This window comes from Oncorhynchus gorbuscha, linkage group LG25 (assembly GCF_021184085.1).
Source record: "Oncorhynchus gorbuscha isolate QuinsamMale2020 ecotype Even-year linkage group LG25, OgorEven_v1.0, whole genome shotgun sequence".
In the NCBI taxonomy this organism is placed as follows: Eukaryota; Metazoa; Chordata; class Actinopteri; order Salmoniformes; family Salmonidae; genus Oncorhynchus; species Oncorhynchus gorbuscha.
The window spans coordinates 39,671,681-39,692,313 of record NC_060197.1 but is presented as its reverse complement, the minus strand read 5'-3'; the positions used below and the strand labels follow the sequence as shown (position 1 = coordinate 39,692,313).

The 20,633-nt window shown below is 46.5% G+C and overlaps 1 protein-coding gene across 13 annotated transcripts in view; it reads left to right on the top strand.

Annotated features, from left to right (window-relative positions):
* LOC124014458 (calcium/calmodulin-dependent protein kinase type II delta chain-like) overlaps positions 1–19,398 on the top strand; it is a 122,158-nt gene extending 102,760 nt beyond the window's left edge. For 4 of the 13 annotated variants that reach the window (XM_046329489.1, XM_046329487.1, XM_046329486.1 and 1 more), the window contains exons 15-21: positions 5,082–5,132; positions 7,411–7,455; positions 7,806–7,854; positions 13,936–14,011; positions 14,099–14,193; positions 14,323–14,554; positions 17,754–19,398. In XM_046329489.1, the coding sequence (XP_046185445.1) occupies positions 5,082–5,132; positions 7,411–7,455; positions 7,806–7,854; positions 13,936–14,011; positions 14,099–14,193; positions 14,323–14,554; positions 17,754–17,757 (552 nt within the window). In that variant the 3' untranslated portion in view covers positions 17,758–19,398. Of the gene's footprint in view, positions 1–5,081; positions 5,133–7,410; positions 7,456–7,805; positions 7,855–13,935; positions 14,012–14,098; positions 14,194–14,322; positions 14,559–17,753 lie in introns of those variants that run through there. The other 9 variants (XM_046329494.1, XM_046329492.1, XM_046329493.1 and 6 more) reach the window with 3 other exon arrangements.
* The last annotated feature ends 1,235 nt before the right edge of the window (positions 19,399–20,633 follow it).

The window sequence follows — 20,633 nt, the reverse complement described above, 5'->3', positions numbered from 1 at the left end:
AAAATAATGCTGTGACGGATGACCTGCTAACTCAGAATGACAGCCCTCATCTCCCGTCCAATCAAATCTCAGCCATCGTAGCCACCACTGGTTCCCTATCGCCTCGACAGGTGCTTCTCAGAAAGCATCTCTCTTTCTCTGTCCCACGTCTATCTCGGTTTTCAAATCTAACATCAAAATCCCTGTCACCCTCTTCCTCATTTGGGGATTTTGACTCCCGCTCCTCTCAATACATTTCCCTCCCTTCAATCTCTTCATCGCTCTCTTTTTTTCTTTTATATATTTCTACTCTCTCTCTCTTCATCCCCCTCTCTCGCTCTCTCTCTCTTCATCCCCCTCTCTCGCTCTCTCTCTCTTCATCCCCCTCTCTCGCTCTCTCTCTCTTCATCCCCCTCTCTCGCTCTCTCTCTCTTCATCCCCCCTCTCGCTCTCTCTCTCTTCATCCCCCTCTCTCGCTCTCTCTCTCTCTTCATCCCCCTCTCTCGCTCTCTCTCTCTTCTTCCCCCCCTCGCTCTCTCTCTCTCTTCATCCCCTCTCTCGCTCTCTCTCTCTTCATCCCCCTCTCTCGCTCTCTCTCTCTTCATCCCCCTCTCTCGCTCTCTCTCTCTCTTCATCCCCTCTCTCGCTCTCTCTCTCTCTTCATCCCCTCTCTCGCTCTCTCTCTCTCTTCATCCCCTCGCTCGCTCGCTCTCTCTCTCTCTTCATCCCCCTCTCTCGCTCTCTCTCTCTCTTCATCTCTCGCTCTCTCTCATCCCCTCTCTCTCTCTCTTCATCCCCCTCTCTCGCTCTCTCTCTCTTCATCCCCTCTCGCTCGCTCTCTTCATCCCCCTCTCTCGCTCTCTTCATCCCCTCTCTCGCTCTCTTCATCCCCCTCTCTCGCTCTCTTCATCCCCCTCTCTCGCTCTCTTCATCCCCTCTCTCGCTCTCTTCATCCCCTCGCTCTCTCTTCTCTCTTCATCCCCATCTCGCTCTCGCTCTCTCTTCATCCCCCTCTCTCGCTCTCTTCATCCCTTCTCTCTCGCTCTCTCTTCATCCCTCTCTCGCTCTCTCTTCATCCCCCTCGCTCGCTCTCTCTCTCTCTTCATCCCCGCTCTCTCGCTCTCTTCATCCCCTCCGCTCGCTCTCTCTCTTCATTTCCTCGCTCTCGCTCTCTTCATCCCCTCTCTCGCTCTCTTCATCCCCTCTCTCGCTCTCTTCATCCTCCTCGCCGCTCTCGCTCTCTTCATCCCCCTCTCTCGCTCTCTCTCTCTCTTCATCCCCCTCTCTCTCTCTTCATCCCCTCTCTCGCTCTCTTCATCCCCTCTCGCTCGCTCTCTTCATCCCCCCTCTTCTTCATCTCTCTCGCTCTCTTCATCCCCTCTCTCGCTCTCTTCATCCCGCTCTCGCTCGCTCTCTCTTCATCTCGCCGCTCGCTCTCTCTCTCTCTCTTCATCCCCCTCTCTCGCTCTCTTCATCCCCCTCTCTCTCGCTCTCGCTCTCTTCATCCCTCTCTCTCGCTCTCTTCATCCCCTCTCTCGCTCTCTTCATCCCCTCTCTCGCTTCTCTCTCTCTTCATCCCCCTCCCGCTCGCTCATCTCTCTCATCTCTTCCCCCTCTCTCTCTCTCTTCATCCCCCCCTCGCTCTCTCTCTTCATCCCCTCGCTCGCTCTCTCGCTCTTCTCTTCATCCCCTCGCTCGCTCTCTTCATCCCCCCTCTCGCTCTCTTCATCCCCCCCTCGCTCTCTCGCTCTCTCTCTTCATCCCCCCTCGCTCGCTCTTCATCCCCCTCGCGCGCTCTCTCTTCATCCCCCCTCGCTCTCTCGCTCTCTCTCTCTTCATCCCCCCTCGCTCTCTCTCTCTCTTCATCCCCCCTCGCTCTCTCTCTCTCTCTCTTCATCCCCCCGCTCGCTCTCTCGCTCTCTCTTCATCCCCCCCCCTCGCTCTCTCTCTCTCTTCATCCCCTCTCTCTCTCTCTCTCTCTTCATCCCCCGCTCGCGCGCTCTCTCTTCATCCCCCTCGCTCGCTCTCTCTCTCTCTCTCTTCATCCCCCTCGCTCGCTCTCTCTCTCTCTCTCTTCATCCCCCTCGCTCGCTCGCTCTCTCTCTCTCTTCATCCCCCCTCGCTCTCTCTCTCTCTCTCTCTTCATCCCCCCTCGCTCTCTCGCGCTCTCTCTCTTCATCATCCCCCCGCTCGCTCTCTCTCTCTCTCTTCATCCCCCTCGCGCGCTCTCTCTCTTCATCCCCTTCCTCGCTCTCTCTCTCTTCTCTTCCCCGCTTCTCTCTCTCTCTCTCTCTCTTCATCCCCCTCGCTCTCTCTCTCTCTCTCTCTTCATCCCCCTCGCGCGCTCTCTCTCTCTCTCTCTCTTCATCCCCCTCGCTCGCTCTCTCTCTCTCTCTCTCTTCATCCCCCTCGCTCTCTCTCTCTTCATCCCCTCGCTCTCTCTCTCTCTCTTCATCCCCCTCGCGCTCTCTCTCTCTCTCTCTTCATCCCCTCTCTCTCTCTCTCTCTCTTCATCCCCCTCGCGCTCTCTCTCTCTCTCTCTCTTCCCCCTCGCGCGCTCTCTCTTCATCTCTCTCTTCATCCCCCGCGCGCTCTCTCTCTTCATCCCCCCCTTCATCCCCTCTCTCTCTCTCTCTTCATCCCCCGCGCGCTCTCTCTCTCTCTCTCTCATCTCTCTCTTCATCCCCCCTCGCGCGCTCTCTCTCTTCATCCCCCCTCTCGCTCTCTCTCTCTCTTCATCCCCGCTCTCTCTCTCTTCATCCCCCGCGCTCTCTCTTCTCCCTCTCTCTCTCTCTTCATCCCCCTCGCTCTCTCTCTTCTCTCTCTTCATCCCCCGCTCGCTCTCTCTCTCTCTCTCTCTCTCTCTCTCTTCATCCCCCTCGCGCTCTCTCTCGCTCTCTCTTCATCCTCTCGCTCTCTCTCTCTCTTCATCCCCCTCGCTCGCGCTCTCTCTCTTCATCCCCCTCTCTCTCTCTCTCTCTCTCTCATCCCCCCGCGCGCGCTCTCTCTTCATCCCCTCTCTCTCTCTCTCTCTCTCTTCATCCCCCCGCTCGCGCTCTCTCTCTCTTCATCTCTCTCTCTCTCTCTCTCTTCATCCCCCCTCTCGCTCTCTCTCTCTCTTCATCCCCCCTTCATCCCCCTCGCTCGCTCTCTCTCTCTCTCTCTCTCTCTCTTCATCCCCCTCGCTCGCTCTCTCTTCATCCCCCTCATCCTTCATCCCGCTCGCTCTCTCTCTTCATCCCCTTCATCCCGCGCGCTTCATCGCTCTCTCTCTTCATCCCCCTCGCTCGCTCTCTCTCTTCATCCCCCGCGCGCTCTCTCTCTTCATCCCCCTCGCTCGCTCTCTCTCTTCATCCCCCCGCGCTCTCTCTCTTCACCCCCCCGCGCTCTCTCTCTTCACCCCCCTCGCGCGCTCTCTCTTCACCCCCCCGCGCTCTCTCTCTTCACCCCCTCTCGCGCTCTCTCTCTTCATCCCCCCCCCCGCGCGCGCTCTCTCTCTTCACCCCCTCTTGCTCTCCCCTCTGGGGTCTGTCAGACAGTGTCCTCTCACCTCTGTGGTTCAGTAGCTGTTCTCCAGTTTCTGTTTCTACACCCTGGGCCCAGTGTCAAACTACTACGCTGGCTGTTTGTCTGGCCCCTGTATCGGTATCTGCCTTCCCCTGGTACCTCATCTTCGCACCTTCAGCTCCTCTCCCTCTCCAAATGCTAATCCAAAACACTAAAATCACATACCCAGGTGCATTACTTGGCACTTGATCTGAAAAAACACTGAGGTATCCAAGGGGTTTAAACCGCTGTAGGAGGTTTAGAAAAACTATCTTTTAAATCTGCAGCCGAGTCATCGGCGTGTTTTGAAAGTATAACGTACGTCATTTTGAAGGATTTATTTCAGGTTTATCGCAGGAGTCCAGCACAAATGGCAGCCATTTTTAATCCGGCCATCAATTTTGGTTTCCATGCATGCTGAATATATAAGGATTACAATTGTGTTGTTTGGTATGAAATATCCTTTCTCAAACAGTATACTGTAATTCTCTACGGCCTTGACACGTACTGTATGTGTTTTGGGGATTGAGATATTGTGATATTGGACCCAGTTTGTCTTGTTCTCTTTTGTGTTCTAACGGATGGATACAGAAACGGAAGTATGAAACCGAGCCAATGCCCATCTACTTTTTATGCAACCGCTATGGGTTGCCAGTTGTGGTTGATTTTAGTACAATCATAGTCTGGATAGATTCAGGGTGGGTTTTAATTGGCCATTTAGTAGGAGCCCGGTCTAGTATCTTGGTTTAATGAGCAATGAATTGTAGAAGCCTCTTGATGTGTAGTTCCAGTCCCACATCTCCCTGTAGAGAACCTAGTCCTACCAGCATGTGTATTCCAGTTGGCCCATATCACAAGGTTTTACACTGCTGGGATGCCAGCGCTGTCTAATCAGGGTATGCAGTTCATAAAGGAATTGTACTGCGCTTTTTGTTATACATTTCCCCCCTGATGCTCTTCCAATGACAATGTGCTCCGATGCAGACAATGATGTTCATGTTAACAGGAAAACCAAAAACTATTGGAATGTCATGACATCGTTTGAGTGGATAATTGCATTACCTCTGGCTTTTCATTTCTCCTCTCTAGTAGTCACAATGGCACTAATTCATTAGATGCAAGGCCTCTATTAAACTGCGTTAATAGCCGCAATTAGGCTATTTTCTCTTCCTGAAAAAACCTGCAAACTGTCAAACGGAACAGCTAATCGCTTTCAAAACAGGATTTTAAGTTGACGCCCGTTTTAATGTTTCAAGTCCTTTGCATCCTTTTGCATAATGCTCTGCAGAATGATGCGTTGCTACAGGCTTGGAACTAACAGATGTCTAATGAACTTACTTTGTCTACCTGAACTTTCTACCCATCAGAGTATTTTTGACGTTGACACCCGTAGACCTGCGGGCGAGACTCTTAACATTTTCTCTCCTGCAGCCCCGTGTTCCTGACAAATCTCTCTGCCGATATTGTTCTCCTGTCCATCTCCCTGTCTGGAGAATTAGTCCTTGTTCCTGAAATGTATCTCCGTTTCTCTCTCCCTCTATCCACTCATTATCTAGATCAACAACAAGACCAATGTAGTCACCAGCCCCAAAGAGCCCCCCACACTGGTACTCAGCCTGTCTCTGCACGCCTGCCTGCTTGTCTGTCAGCTTGTCTGTCTTGTCTGTCTCTGTCATCCTTCATGCGTGGGCTGCTTACTCTAACAATGTCTCCCCTTGTTTTGCTGCCAGTGATTCCTCTTAATATTGCATTTTTGTTTACTGTATAAGCACATGTTATTTGTAACATACACGGGCATTTCCTTATACTGTGGTTAGACATTTCAGTTGGTATGTGCACTTGAACTTTGTGTATATTTGTTTGGGATGGCCTCTAGTTCGGCATTGCATGTTTCTGTGTGTGTGAAGAACTGTACAGCCTGGGCCTGCTGTTTTTACTGTTAATCCTCTGAAGCTTTCCCCAAGTTACCAGGGAAACCAACGAGACATGCTGGTTGGGCGTGCGTCCTAAAAATAGACTTCACACACACCCCCGCTCTCTCTCTCTCTCAGTGAAAGACATCCTAAGGCAGATTGTTCTGATAGTGCCACCCGTGTCACCACACATGAGCTTCAACATGGCTGTGCGATGGCATTCCTTATGACAGGCAGCCCACCCGTTGGCTCACAGATTTACCCAGGTTTAATCTAGGCATGTTATACAGGTCAGGTCAGCCAAGAGGCCTGTACTGTATATATCCAGCCCAAAGCACCAGTATAAGGTCACCATTCAGGAATACATGCAAAATATTGCAATAGCTTTGTTTTTCATACAATTTCATATCTAATAACCATGGGGCTATCTAATGGCATACCCACAAGCCTGGGTACATGTACATACCCCCCCCCCCCCAACAAAACATTTAGATCAATTATGTAAAAAATGCCCCCCTCTTGACGGCAGATATACTTTTAACGTTTTACATTCTACACATTTTGCCATGGTGCGGAGAGAGATGTTTTCAGTTTTTTATATTATAGCTGAGTGAGACTCACTACCTACATCAATGGGCGGCCCTGGCTGGTAATTCAACCGTGATTACTAAGTTTAGATAGCCTAGCAGCCAGCTATCTTACAATCTAAATCATGTTAGCTGACATGGGCTAATTGAGGGACTATTAGTGACTGACATGTCAAGAGAAACTCATTTTCAAATTGCACCGTGTGTATTCTACTATTCTAACTTTAACAGTAAAGTGAGACCTAACTGAGTGAGACCTAACTGAGTGAGACCTAACTGAGTGAGACCTAACTGAGTGAGACCTAACTGAGTGAGACCTAACTGAGTGAGACCTAACTGAGTGAGACCTAACTGAGTGAGACCTAACTGAGTGAGACCTAACTGAGTGAGACCTAACTGAGTGAGACCTAACTGAGTGAGACCTAACTGAGTGAGACCTAACTGAGTGAGACCTAACTGAGTGAGACCTAACTGAGTGAGACCTAACTGAGTGAGACCTAACTGAGTGAGACCTAACTGAGTGAGACCTAACTGAGTGAGACCTAACTGAGTGAGAGTGAGACCTAACTGAGTGAGACCTAACTGAGTGAGACCTAACTGAGTGAGACCTAACTGAGTGAGACCTAACTGAGTGAGACCTAACTGAGTGAGACCTAACTGAGTGAGACCTAACTGAGTGAGACCTAACTGAGTGAGACCTAACTGAGTGAGACCTAACTGAGTGAGACCTAACTGAGTGAGACCTAACTGAGTGAGACCTAACTGAGTGAGACCTAACTGAGTGAGACCTAACTGAGTGAGACCTAACTGAGTGAGACCTAACTGAGTGAGACCTAACTGAGTGAGACCTAACTGAGTGAGACCTAACTGAGTGAGACCTAACTGAGTGAGACCTAACTGAGTGAGACCTAACTGAGTGAGAGTGAGAATATTTTTTTATCCAAGGATCTTCAAAAGGGGGACCGTTTACCCACCCCTGTTCTAGAGTGATGTGGTTATGTATTCTTAGATGTGAGAAATGGGGCCTGCCATAGCTAGATGAATGTTCACTCACTGTGCAGTATGTACACACAACTGGCCGGGAGTAAGGACTGAAGGCGAACTGCATGCCTTGGCTGTACACACCTCAAACCTTGTCCTGTAGTTTATATCCAGGAAGCGCCTGGTGACTAACACGCTGCTACTGCTGTACACCTCCCGTCCTGTCTTGGCTGTTGCTTGGCTGTTTCTTCTAATGTCTTAGGGCACCAAGTTGACTACTCAACGATACGTATCCCATGGGAATTGATCATCAGGGCAACTGTTTACCACATTAAGTTCCTGTCTACTTATCCCCTTTCTTCTTCACACTCTTCTTCCTCCTCCTCTTCCTCTCCATGAATCAGGAGCCTCAAACCACTGTTCTCCACAACCCAACTGATGGAAACAAGGTAGTGATTAAGTAGGACTGTCGTTTTTGCGAGTGTAGAGGTTTTTGCTAATATTGTGCTGTAGTTAGCAGTGATAAGCTTTCTAGTTAGTGTTATTTACTAGACTTTGTTGGTATGCATGGTGCCTTAATGTATACTCTAGCCCCCCCGGCCCCCATAATACTCAACTGGCGAACAGCAGTCTGGATCCAGACCCAGAACGGGGTCAATACGGACCACCGGTCCCGTCTACAAAAGAAAAGAAAAATCCCCCATCTGACAGTACATCACTTATCCTGTGCTCACGCTGAATCCAGTCTCTGCAACTGGCAGGTGTTCATTGTTGCTCTCTGTTTGTTCTTGTCCAACAGGAGTCCAGCGAGAGCGCCAACACCACCATGGAAGATGAGGACGTGAAAGGTTGGAGCACACAAACGACTAGAAAAATAAACAAACCACTCTGTCCCCAACGCCGCTCTGTCCCTAGCATGAAGGCCTAGCCACCTGTATTAGGCTAGTAGCCCTGTGTTAGCTCTCTGCTCAAGTGAAAGGTAATATGTTATTATCACAGCACTGAGGTGTTTGCTTAGTACAGGGGCAGGCAACCCTGTTCCTGGTGTGCCTGCGTACCCCTGACTTAGCATGTAGTGTCATGATTCTTCAGCGTTAGGGCTCCATGTATTGCATGTTGTTATCCTACTGATTTGGCATGAATATGTTGGCTGTTAAAATTCCAATTTTTCTTTGTACCATTTACAATTTTCTTGCATGTGAATTCATTAGATATGCTTTTGTTTATCCAGGCATCCATTCATTTGGCTTTTTCATTTAAATTAATTATTAACTTTGTCTTCTGATCTCATTCCTTAGACATGCACTGCCATCCTCCAAACGTGGTATTGTGATGTCTATCCACATTACCACGTGGAATGTGACGTCTATCCGCATTACCACGTGGAATGTGACATCTATCCGCATTACCACGTGGAATGTGACATCTATCCGCATTACCACGTGGAATGTGACGTCTATCCGCATTACCACGTGGAATGTGACGTCTAGCCGCATTACCACGTGGAATGTGACGTCTAGCCGCATTACCACGTGGAATGTGACGTCTAGCCGCATTACCACGTGGAATGTAGTTTACAATTTGAATCCGGTGTGCTAGCTGTACGATATTTAAAATACATGGAACGGCTCGGGGACCCCGAGGAGAGGTTTGAGAGCAGGCTGAGACTACCATGGTGTGGACAGAACGGTCTTTTAGGGAGCTGAATCAGGCTCTGCAACCACGCATGAATTCCCATCTCCCTGCTGCTCTGATGGTCCGCTGAGCCAGAACAGTCTGTATGTGTGTGTCTCCACTCTACCATTACAGATAGTAATTTGTTCACCTCCCACTTCAAATGGAAGGTTTTACCTCATAATGCCATCATACCTTCTGGGGAGTGTTACAAGACCCTAATCACCAGAAGGAATCTTCCACTTCTAGACCTTAAAAGGCCCCTTCGAAAATCTGAGAGAGTAGGATGACATTTGGTCAGGCAATCTCATGAGCTACCTGCTTTGAACAATCCCTTTGTCACAAAAACCCATTTGAGAGCACCAGAATGTCCTAGGACTCCTATCTACTGTGCTACGGCGGTATTGTGTGGAAAGTAAATGAAGGTTTCCTAGCATTTCAGTGTCGCTTTGTGTCCACTTTTGCAATCCCTGACGGATGATTACTGCCGGGTCATGGCTGTATGTAACGGTCGCACTACTAAACGTGTGTAGGTGTTTCTAACGTTTATGTGCAGCTAGAGGCTCGCCAATTTCATATTCCACTTTGTTTTCTTTTGGCAGCTCCTTTGTTTGAAAGATGAAGGCATTTAATTTGCCAATTTGACACGGTAGTCATTTTATCACGTTGTGTGTAGGAGTTGAAGACTGTAGGATGTGTTTTGAAGAAAGATTTTGGACATCGTCTTGCCCCCTTTTTTCTGTTTCAAATAATCAAAACCATGTGTTTGGCCACAACTCATTCTGAATCAGCAACCCAACACACAGGACCCTATGTGTCCCCAAGTGTCACTCGCCCAGTGACGCCATTTAAAAAATAATAATATTTAACCAGGTAGGCCAGTTGAGAACATGTTCTCATTTACAACTGCGACCTGGCCAAGATGAAGCAAAGCAGTGCGACACAAACAACACAGAGTTACACATGGAGTAAAACAAACATACAGTCAATAACACAATAGAAAAATATATATGCAGTGTGTGTGCAAATGTAGTAAGATTAGGGAGGCAAGGCAATAAATTGGCCATAGTGGTGAAATAATAAAAATTTTGAAATTAACACTGGAGTGATAGATGTGCAGAAGATGAATGTTCAAGTAGAAATATTGGGATGCAAAGGAGCAAAAAATAAATAACAATATGGGGAAGAGGTAGTTGGGTGGACTATTTACAGATGGGCTGTGTACAGGTGCAATGTAAGCTACTCTGACAGGTGATGCTTAAAGTTCGTGAGGGAGATAATGACTCCAGCTTCAGTGATTTTTGCAATCCGTTCCAGTCATTGGCAGCAGAGAACTGGAAGGAAAGCCGGCCAAAGAGGAGTTGGTTTTGGGCTGACCAGTGAAATGTACCTGCTGGAGCATGTGCCACGAGTGGGTTGGTGACTAGTGAGCTGAGATAAGGCTGGGCTTTACCTAGCAAAGACTTATAGATGACCTGGAGCCAGTGGGTTTGGTGATGAATATGTAATGAGGGCCAGCCAACGAGAGCATACAGGTCGCAGTGGTGGTTAGTATATGGGGCTTTGGTGACAAAACGGATAGCACTGTGATAGACTACATCCAATTTGCTGAGTAGAGTGTTGGAGGCGATTTTGTAAATGACTTCACTGAAGTCAAGGATCGGTAGGATAGTCAGTTTTACGAGGGTATGTTTGGCAGCATGAGTGAAGGAGGCTTTGTTGCGAAATAGGAAGCTGATTCTAGATTTAATTTTGGATTGGAGATGCTTAATGTGAGTCTGGAAGGAGAGTTTACAGTCTAACCAGACATCTAGGTATTTGTAGTTGCCCACATATTCTAAGTCAGAACCGTCCAGAGTAGTGATACTAGACGGGCGGGCGGATGAGGGCAGTGATCCAACGGCATTTAAGAGCCGTTGGAGGCCACGGAAGGAGAGTTGTATGGCATTGAAGCTCGTCTGGAGGTTTGTTAAGTGTCCAAAGAAGGGACAGATGTATACAGAATGGTGTCGTCTGCGTAGAGGTGGATCAGAGACTCACCAGCAGCAAGAGCGACATCATTGATGTATACAGAGGAGTCGGCCCGAGAATTGAACCCTGTGGCAAGGGCAGGATGGATATAGGTCTATAACAGTTTGGGTCTCGAGTGTCTTCCCCCTTTGAAGAGTGGGATGACAGCGTCAGTTTTCCAATCTTTAGGGATCTCAGACGATACGAAAGAGAGGTTGAACAGGCTAGTAATAGGGGTTGCAACTGCGGCGGATAATTTTAGAAAGAGAGGATTGTCTCCATTGAGAGAAAAGATTTGTAGGGGTCCAGATTTTGCAGCTCTTTCAAACCATCAGCTATCTGGATTTGGGTGAAGGAGAAATGGGGGAGGCTTGGGCAAGTTGCTGTGGGGGTGCTGGGCTGTTGATCGGGGTAGCTAAGTGGCAAGCATGGACAGCCGTAGAAAAATGCTTATTGCAATTCTCGATTATCGTAGCTTTATCGGTGGTCAGTGTTTCCTAGCCTCAGTGCAGTGGGCAGCTGGGAGGAGGTGCTCTTATTCTCCATGGACTTTAGTGTCCCAAAACATTTTGGAGTTTGTGCTACAGGATGCAAATTTATGTTTGAAAAAGCTAGCCTTTGGAACCAAGCTAGCCTTGGTTCCTAACTTCCCTGAAAAGTTGCGGGGGCTATCCGACGCTAATACATGACGACACAGGGTGTTTTTGTGCTGGTCAAGTCTGGAGTGAACCACGGGCTGTATCTGTTCTTAGTTCTAAAAAGAAAATCTAAATCCATCCACCTATCCAGCTATTCATCCATCTACCCACCCACCTACCCACCTACCTCTCATTCCAATGTCCCTCGTCACCCCTCCCCCTTTATCCTAGTCTCCTGTCCCTCCTCCCCAAGTTCCCCTCTCTTCTTGCGGGGGCACTCAGGCTCATACTACTACTCCTCTTCATCCTCCTGCTGGTATTCTCCCAGTGTTTGGCCCAGTAGGGATGAGTTGTGCCCCTATGTTCTGAGGGCCCTGCTCACCTGCTACCTGCTCCTCCTCCTTTGTGGTCTTACTCTCTGTCACCCACACTCAGGGGCCCCAGTCTCTACACCCCCTTGGGCCCCTGCCTAGCCTGGGCCCCAGCGACATGCAGTGTAAGTTCACCCAGAGCAGAGTGAGTGGACAGGGCAGAACCATTTCCCACTGCCCTCTAGGCCTCACTATCCCTGAACCTCCCTTCATATCATCTTGACCGCTATCAGATATGCATCATTGGAAGTCCACATTTGTTTAGGATATGACTTTTAGGATCATTTGGTGCACCTGGTGAGTGGCTATAAATGCAAATAGTTCCCTCATTGTACCTGGCACTCATTATCAAAGACTAAACAAAGGCATACAAACCTCTTAGTGTTTGTCATGGAACCCTGTGAGAGAAAGCTATTGAAAAGTAGCCCTTGTCTTACTGAGGTTGCAATCTGTATGTTGGCCTGGTATTACAGTACACTCTGCTTCAGCACTGGTCTTCCACACAGGCATCCACTATGTGTGTACTGTCCTCTGGAGGACATGGTCTAACCAGGACTGTTTCTCACCACTGTCTCCTCATAAGTCTTTGTCAATGCATACAGTAATATATTAGCAATGTATTACACCTAAATTGGGCTTAAAGTATTACTGCTGTGTTGATGCGTACGGGGAGGGTGAGACAGAATGTCGTCCGCTCCGGGGTTGACCGTGAACATTCTAAATGAGATTGAGTATACTTTAAGGACTAGTTTGGATCGAGGTTGTTCTTTGCACAGGCCGCACTGAAGACTTCCAGGAACGGGATGGTTTCGTTGACCGTTAAATGTCTCTACATTGACAGGACATTTGTACAAGTGGATTGCGTTTGGTGGAGAAGTGCTGAGTGAGCTGGCCTATTCAGAAACTCTCCTTCGCAGCTATTGTGTGTGTGTCCTCATAGGAGGCAACATGTTAAAGAGTAATGCTGGCACCTAAAGGAATAGAAATGGCAAACATAAGAGTGTGTGTGTGTGTGTGTGTGTGTGTGTGTGTGTGTGTGTGTGTGTGTGTGTGTGTGTGTGTGTGTGTGTGTGTGTGTGTGTGTGTGTGTGTGTGTGTGTGTGTTCAGTCTCAAGTGCTCTTGTTCTACTTCTGTTTAGATAATAATCTACAGCGAAAAACAGCTTTGTTTTCCCTCCGTGTGCTGTTTTGTGTTATCAGGGGAGGAGCATTGTTGCTTCATAGCAAACAGACTGCTAGAGAGCCAGGTCTGTCACTGATCTGTGGGTGAGTTTGTACATGTTGGACTCTGTGACAGCAAAATGTCAGAGAACTCGTTGAGTAAACTGACCCCATTTTCAGATGTATCAGACTAGCTGCTAGGATAGTAGCCAATCACTGATGGCTAATGTAAGACATAGCTGGAGTGTTGTTGGTCTTTCACTCGGTCAATATCTGTAAACGTTGGAGCATTTTGCTGCCACTGGTGAACAATCTTCTGAGAACTGAGGGAAAATGTTTCTCATTTGCATCCTTTGTGTTCTGTCAGTCACCTCGATTGAACGTGTCAGAGGGGACCAAGGTGTCGAAGGTAAAGAGTTGAGGAAATGGCACATTTGATCTTTTTCTCCTTTTTGGGACTTAAGTTGTGATGCATGTTATCTATGGGTCATTCCATTTGACATCTACCTCAAATTCATGTTGTTGAGCACAATAAGAGATTTGCTAAACCACAAAACCTTTGTTCTTCTTTACATTCATTGTCTCTTAGCTTGCCTACGTAATTTGCGAGGTAATGAAATCATGTCTGTTATGTGGTAATGATGGTGAAACACACTGATTTTCCCGTGTGTGTGGAAGTGGTGAATCTGTGGTTTATTAATTGTCTTGCAAAGATGACCGTTGACCGTTTAAGAACCAAACAAGAGCAAACAGAACAAAACGGAGAGGGACCTACCTGAATTTCTCCAGTAGTTTTCATTGCAAAACATTTTTAGTTTAAACTGTTTCTGTTGCAAAACATTTTGAAACAGAATCGCCGTAATGAATACACCTCTTTGCCCCTGGACCTCTTGGCTGTGTTTTGGGCTGCATTGCTACCACTACTTGGGTTTATGTAAATCCCTCAACATCTCTACAAAGACTCACTAGATGACTCAACACGTGTCCTACTCTAATCACCCATGGCTGTGGGACAGTTTTAGGCAACTTGTGAAAATGTCCCCCCCAAAAAATTCTCTCTCTTGCTCACCTTCAGCTCGTAAGCAGGAGATCATCAAAGTGACTGAGCAGCTGATTGAGGCCATCAACAACGGAGACTTTGAAGCCTACACGTTAGTGATTTGACATTTTTAACACGACACCGTTCAAAAAAACACATGCAATCCCATCTTCATTGTGTTCCCCGTTTTCTCCCACAGGAAGATCTGTGATCCCGGCCTGACATCCTTTGAACCAGAGGCCTTGGGAAACCTAGTGGAGGGAACTGACTTCCACAAGTTCTACTTTGAGAACGGTACCTGCATCCCATTATGCACTCGTAGCATTAAAAATCAACACATATGGAGACCAATGGCTGTAGAGGCATTAATTACCTTGACTGTGTTACTGATTTGATCCATTTGCCTCCATCTCTCTCATCCAGCTCTGTCCAGGAGCAAGCAGGGGCCCGTCCACACCATCCTGCTCAACCCCCACGTGCACCTGATCGGCGAGGACGCGGCGTGCATCGCCTACATCCGCCTCACCCAGTACGTGGACGCCAGTGGCATGCCGCGCACCATGCAGTCAGAGGAGACGCGCATCTGGCAGCGGCGTGACGCCAAGTGGCAGAACATCCACTTCCATCGCTCCGGCTCACCCACTGTGCCCGCCAAGTAAGGTGACTAGTTGTGCTCTCTCAGTGCTGTCTTGGTTAGCTGAATTCATTGTGGAGCTGGATTGGTTCTTCGTTGCTAAGTACGATGTACTTACAGTCCCTGTCCTGTAGCTGTCCAGCATCTGTATCTGTCCTGTATCTGCTCCACCTGCACTAGGGGCTACTGTATGTAGTATTGTCTGCACTATGTAGCTACTAGCCTGCTACTTTATATAGTGTGGTCTACGCTATGTACATTTGAAGTCGGAAGTTTACATACACCTTGGCCAAATACATTTAAACTCAGTTTTTCACAATTCCTGACATTTAATCCTAGTTAGGATCACCACTTTTTTATTTTTTTGGACTGAATCTCCGTCTGAGCAGAATCTGCTTGTCTCAGAGCAGCATGAAACTAAAATAGTTGTAGGCTATTGCTTCAAATCCTATTGCTTCTAACTTAAATATGCTCTTTAAATTAAATAAATAAGACCTAAACCACTTTTAACAGCACATTACTCAATACTAGTGAGACTCGTGTCGCCTACGGTAGGCCTTCAGTATATCGAAAAATATGACGTGACTCTCTGCCAATTGTTACATATCAAATCAAAGTTTATTTGTCACGTGTGCCGAATACAACAGGTGTCACCTTACAGTGAAATGCTTACTTACAGGCTCTAACTAATAGTGCAATAAAAGGTATTAGGTGAACAATAGGTAAGTAAGGAAATAAAAACAACAGTAAAAAGGCTACATACAGGAGAGGGGCTACATACAGGAGAGGGGCTACATACAGGAGAGGGGCTACATACAGGAGAGGGGCTACATACAGGAGAGGGGCTACATACAGGAGAGGGGCTACATACAGGAGAGGGGCTACATACAGGAGAGGGGCTACATACAGGAGAGGGGCTACATACAGGAGAGGGGCATACAGGAGAGGGGCTACATACAGGAGAGAGGGGCTACATACAGGAGAGGGGCTACATACAGGAGAGGGGCTACATACAGGAGAGGGGCTACATACAGGAGAGGGGCTACATACAGACACCGGTTAGTCGGGCTGATTGAGATAGTATGTACATGTAGATATGGTTAAAGTGACTATGTATATATGATACACAGAGAGTAGCAGCAGCGTAAAAAGAGAGGTTGGTTTGGAGGGGAGGGGGCACACAATGAAAATAATCCGTGTAGCCATTTGATTACCTGTTCAGGAGTCTTTTTGTCCTAGACTTGGCACTCTGGTACCGCGGTAGTAGAGAGAACAGTCTACTGGGGTGGCTGGGGTCTTTGACAATTTTTAGGGCCTTCCTCTGACACCGCCTGGTGTTGAGGTCCTGGATGGCAGGCAGCTTAGCCCCAGTGATGTACTGGGCCGTAAGCACTACCCTCTGTGCCTTGCGGTCAGAGTCCGAGCAATTGCGTTTTGAGGATCTCAGGAACCATGCCAAATCTTTTTAGATTCCTGAGGGGGAATAGGCTTTGATTACCTGTTCACGAGTCTTTTTGGACCTAGTTTGTTGATGATTGGACACCAAGGAACTCGAATCTCTCAACCTGCTCCAGAACAGTCTACTGGGGTGGCTGGGTCCTCTTTGTCCACAATCATCTCCTTAGTCTTGGTTACATTGAGGGATAGGTTGTTATTCTGGCATGGCAGGCAGGTCTTTGACCCCCTATAGGCTGATCTCATCTGGGTGATCAGGCCGATCACTCTGTGGTTTGCAAATGTAATGATGCTGTTGGAGTTTTTGGAGGATCGTGGGTGAACAGGGAGTACAGGAGGGGATGAGCACACCCTTTTTGGGATTCCATGTTTGAGGATCAGCGTGGCAGATGTGTTGCTACTTACCCTCACCACCTGGGGTGGCCCGTCAAGAAGTCCAGGATCCAGTTACAGAGGGAGGTGTTTTGGACCAGGATCCTTAGCTTTGATTGATGATGGTGTTGAACACTGAGTTGTAGTCGATGAATAGCTTTCTCACATAAGTGTTCACTATTGTCCTGGTGGGAAATGAGAATGTGTGGAGTGCAATAGAGATTGCATCATCTGTGGATCTGTTTCCTGTAGTCAAACAAGTGGGTCAGGGTTTCTGGGATAATGGTGGTGATGGAGCCATTACCAACCTTTCATAGCACTTCATGGCTACAGACGTGAGTGAGGTCTGTAGTCATTTTAGGCATGTTGCCTTTGTTTTTGGGCACAGGGACTAGAGGATTGGAGGATAATTCCGTGATTTTTATTCCCATAGTAATTCATTATGGATCCATTACTAAATTGACATCGGCATTTTAAGAGTATTTTTATCATTATTTTATTAACAAAAGCATAAAGATGCAATTTATTAGTTACCTGGTTTTAGTTTCAACCTGCAGGAACGTTTCCCTAGTCAGGGCCATTATTAGTGCAATGCCCCTTAGTGTTGCTCTGTGCTACCCATTGTGGCAGGGTGGGGGTCCACCCCCTCCGCCTTCTTCCTCCTCACTTCCCTATGGGAAGGTCGGTCTTCTGTGCTCGGCTCTGCGGCCCATCCTGTGCCCCCTGCCCTCGTGTCTTAAACCTTGTGTGCTTTCAGTGGATACAGCTGGACAACTGCATTGCAATCCCATTGGGAGCCATGACCAATATATATTGTCCTCCTATTAACAGGGTTAATAATATATCTGTGAGAATATCCCTTTTTGGAGATTTTGTTTTCAAATAACGTAAAATGAGTGAGGAAAAAGTTGAGTCCGGCGCAGGTATTGAACCAACATCTGTAGCAACACAGACCTTTGCGCCACTCAACGTGACCGGTCTAAAGTACTACAGTAAGAACAAAATAAAAGAATAAAAGCCTTAGTGTAACAACTGTTTTTAGCAAGTAATACTGGAGTCTTGCATCAGTTTCTATTTAGTTTGTCACCCATTCATTGTCAGTAGGACCCAAAAGCATAATCTGTGCTCTAACTCCCCCTTGTGGTGGTCTGGAGCAATGAAGTGGTGACGCAGGGTACTGTACTAAACTACAAATGACCTCTAAGTCCCGCAGCATAATCGCAACATTTTTAGTGGAGTAAGCACTGTAGCTTAGCCCACCTAACCTGCTTTATCCGGGAGCTATGTAGCTAGCTTGGTCTGCTTTGTTTCCACTTTGGTCTTTCTCTAGCCTCACTCACATTTTGACAATACAACACAAGTTACTAATTCCAAAATGATCTTTGTATTGCAGTTGAGATGACGCCCTATCCTGCAGCTGTTGCTGATCTATGGACCCCGCCTACCAAGTGTCTGTCACATCCTCATCCAATCTCGGCCCAACTCTGCCATCTCAGAGTGTTGTTTACATATCGTCGATGCTGAACTGAAGATTCTTCTTGCAAAAGATGAAAAGGAAATACACAACAATCTTGACGATATAATTTTGTATTTTATCATTTGAGTGAAAATGTTGTTTTATCACCTTCTGTCTCATCGCAGGACATTTATAACTAAACATTTTTTGTTTTTTATTCAGAAACAATGATTTCCTCTTTTTGAACATGTTTTATGTTTGATGGGAAAATGTTCAATCTTCAATATTATCAGTGTCAGGAACGTGCGGTGAACCAACACCAAACTCATCAAGGTATTCATCTCATCTGAATATTACACATCAATCCCAATAACTGAACTGATATAGGTTTAGCCTTAAACCAACATTGCAGTCTGTCAATCCTTCTTTAAATGTCAGTCTTTGTGCAGGAAAATCTAAGAAGTGAACGACAAACATGAGCTTGCTTTTATTTTGGTGATGTATAGACTTGTGATTGATGTGAATCGCTATATCTTTGCTTAAACTCTGGAATATCAAACTGTTTAATTATGAGCTTAGTTTGCAATCTTAACAATTCAAGTTGTTCTCAACTGGCTCAATATTAAGTATGATTACTTGGAATTTTTATTGACAGCTTATGTTATTAAGGGAAAAATGGTATCCTATGTTTTATAATATGCGTTTGTGTCTATATCATCGCAATGTGACCGACTTCTCAATGATTGATCTATAGTTTACATTCTTTCACTTGTATTACTCAACGCCATTGTATGACATATAGAACACTGATTAAAAGTCTAATCATGATATTTTCATAAGGCTGATGATAATTATGTGAATTTTATTGGTTCTATATTTTGGGGGGGAACTATTGACCCTTTCATGTATAGCAAATGGTTCTGTTTCTTTAGTGTAGCATCTCCTCTCATCTCCAACCCCGTGTCCATGCAGAAGAACCTATGGAAGATAGTGTAGCATCTCCTCTCATCTCCAACCCCGTGTCCATGCAGAAGAACCTATGGAAGACAAATAGCCTTTTACCACTGACACCTGGGTGTTAGTTTCTCTACTTGACAAGTTGCAACACACAATGTTTTATACGAGAAGGGAGACGGTCATATGAGATCACATTGTTCTGGTTAGTTTTTCCTCGTTGGTAGATATTTTCATAAATGGGTGTTTAGGTTGATGGAAATGTAAGGGAGTTAGAGATGCAATAAAATTGAATCGGGGTCAACCTAGAATATTGGGATTGGCAAAGAGGTAATCCATTTGGGATTAAAGGCACTGTGTAAATTTGCCATTAGGATGAACCATTACTTCCCCCATGTGTTCCTACAGGAATGGTGAGACAATTTTTTAAAATTTTAATTACGTTGAACTGTACTATGGGACAAAGTGTATATTGTTGTCATGACGAGAAAGGACTGATAGATGTTTTAAGAAATATCAAATAAAATGTGATTTCTGCCAAATCTCTTATTTCCATGTCACTTTGCCCATAGCTTAAAGTTTGTGAGGTGATCACTGTAATAAACAAAAATACATTTTAAAAAAGTGACCATTTGACTTCTACTGGCTGTGGTGTAATCCTTCAAAGCATGGATAGTAAACATGACAACCACACCACACATTTGATACATGTACAATTTAATATTCTGCCACATACACTGTAGCTGCTATGCCATGTTCAGACTTCCCCCTCCTTTATTATTAATGAATACATGCCCTCATAGATATTTATATATGTGTAATATTGTTATCACCATGGAAACAAGATGCAGATTCATCAAATCAAATGCAAGTTTTTGACTTTTTTTTTGTTGTTGGTTTCTTTGATTTTGATCACACAAAGTAAATTGGCAAAGTGATGAACCGTAATATTAGATTACATAGATAAAGTCTGTACCACACAACACCCAACGATGCTTTCAGCCAGCCAGCCCAAGATTACAGTACATCCATGTCAGTTCTGTTTTCTGGTTTCAGTCATGGTTTCTAGAGCGTTTCAGAATTCATGTGAAGCCTTGCGTACAATGGCAACTCATCGGTTGAAGAGTTTCAATTGAAATTCCCTTTCCCAGTTTCAACTTGCACTCGCACAAACATAAAACACACCCATGTCTCCGCACACTGGAGGAGGAGCATGGCTGAACATCAATGAATACGTAGAAACACAAACTTGGCCAATAGGTAATCTGCAGAAGTCTGCTCCGTGTTTACTCCACCTCCATGTATACCAGTTGAAATGAATAGGCCTTGCAAGTCTGTGGGGGCCAAAATCACAACGATATTGCTTGGATGGTAATTAACAGTAGAGCTTGTTCTGAGGGCAGAACATTTAGGCAAGGAATGTGAGGGAAACAAAACAGACGGGGATTTGAACTAGGCACCTTCTGGTATGGCAACCTATGTCTTACACCCTCTGCCACTCAGGCACACACCATCAGCTGGAAGTTTAGGTCTTTTGAATCTAACCAGTCAAAAGAAATGATGAACAGTTTACTTTAAGGTAATGTGGACTCCTGAGTGGCACAGTGGTCTAAGGCAGTGCTAGCTGTGTCACTAGAGATTCTGGGTTCGAGTCCACGACTGGGAGACCCATGTGGTGGCCCAGTATAGTCTGGGTAAGAGGAGGGTTTGGCTGGCAGGGATGTCTTTGTGCACTAGTGACTCGTGTGGTGGGCCAGATGCAGTGCATGCTGACATGTTTGCCAGGTGTACAGTGTTTCCTCTGACACACTGGTTAACCAATCATATAGCTCAAGCTCCGTCCCTTGGCATTCCAACCAATCT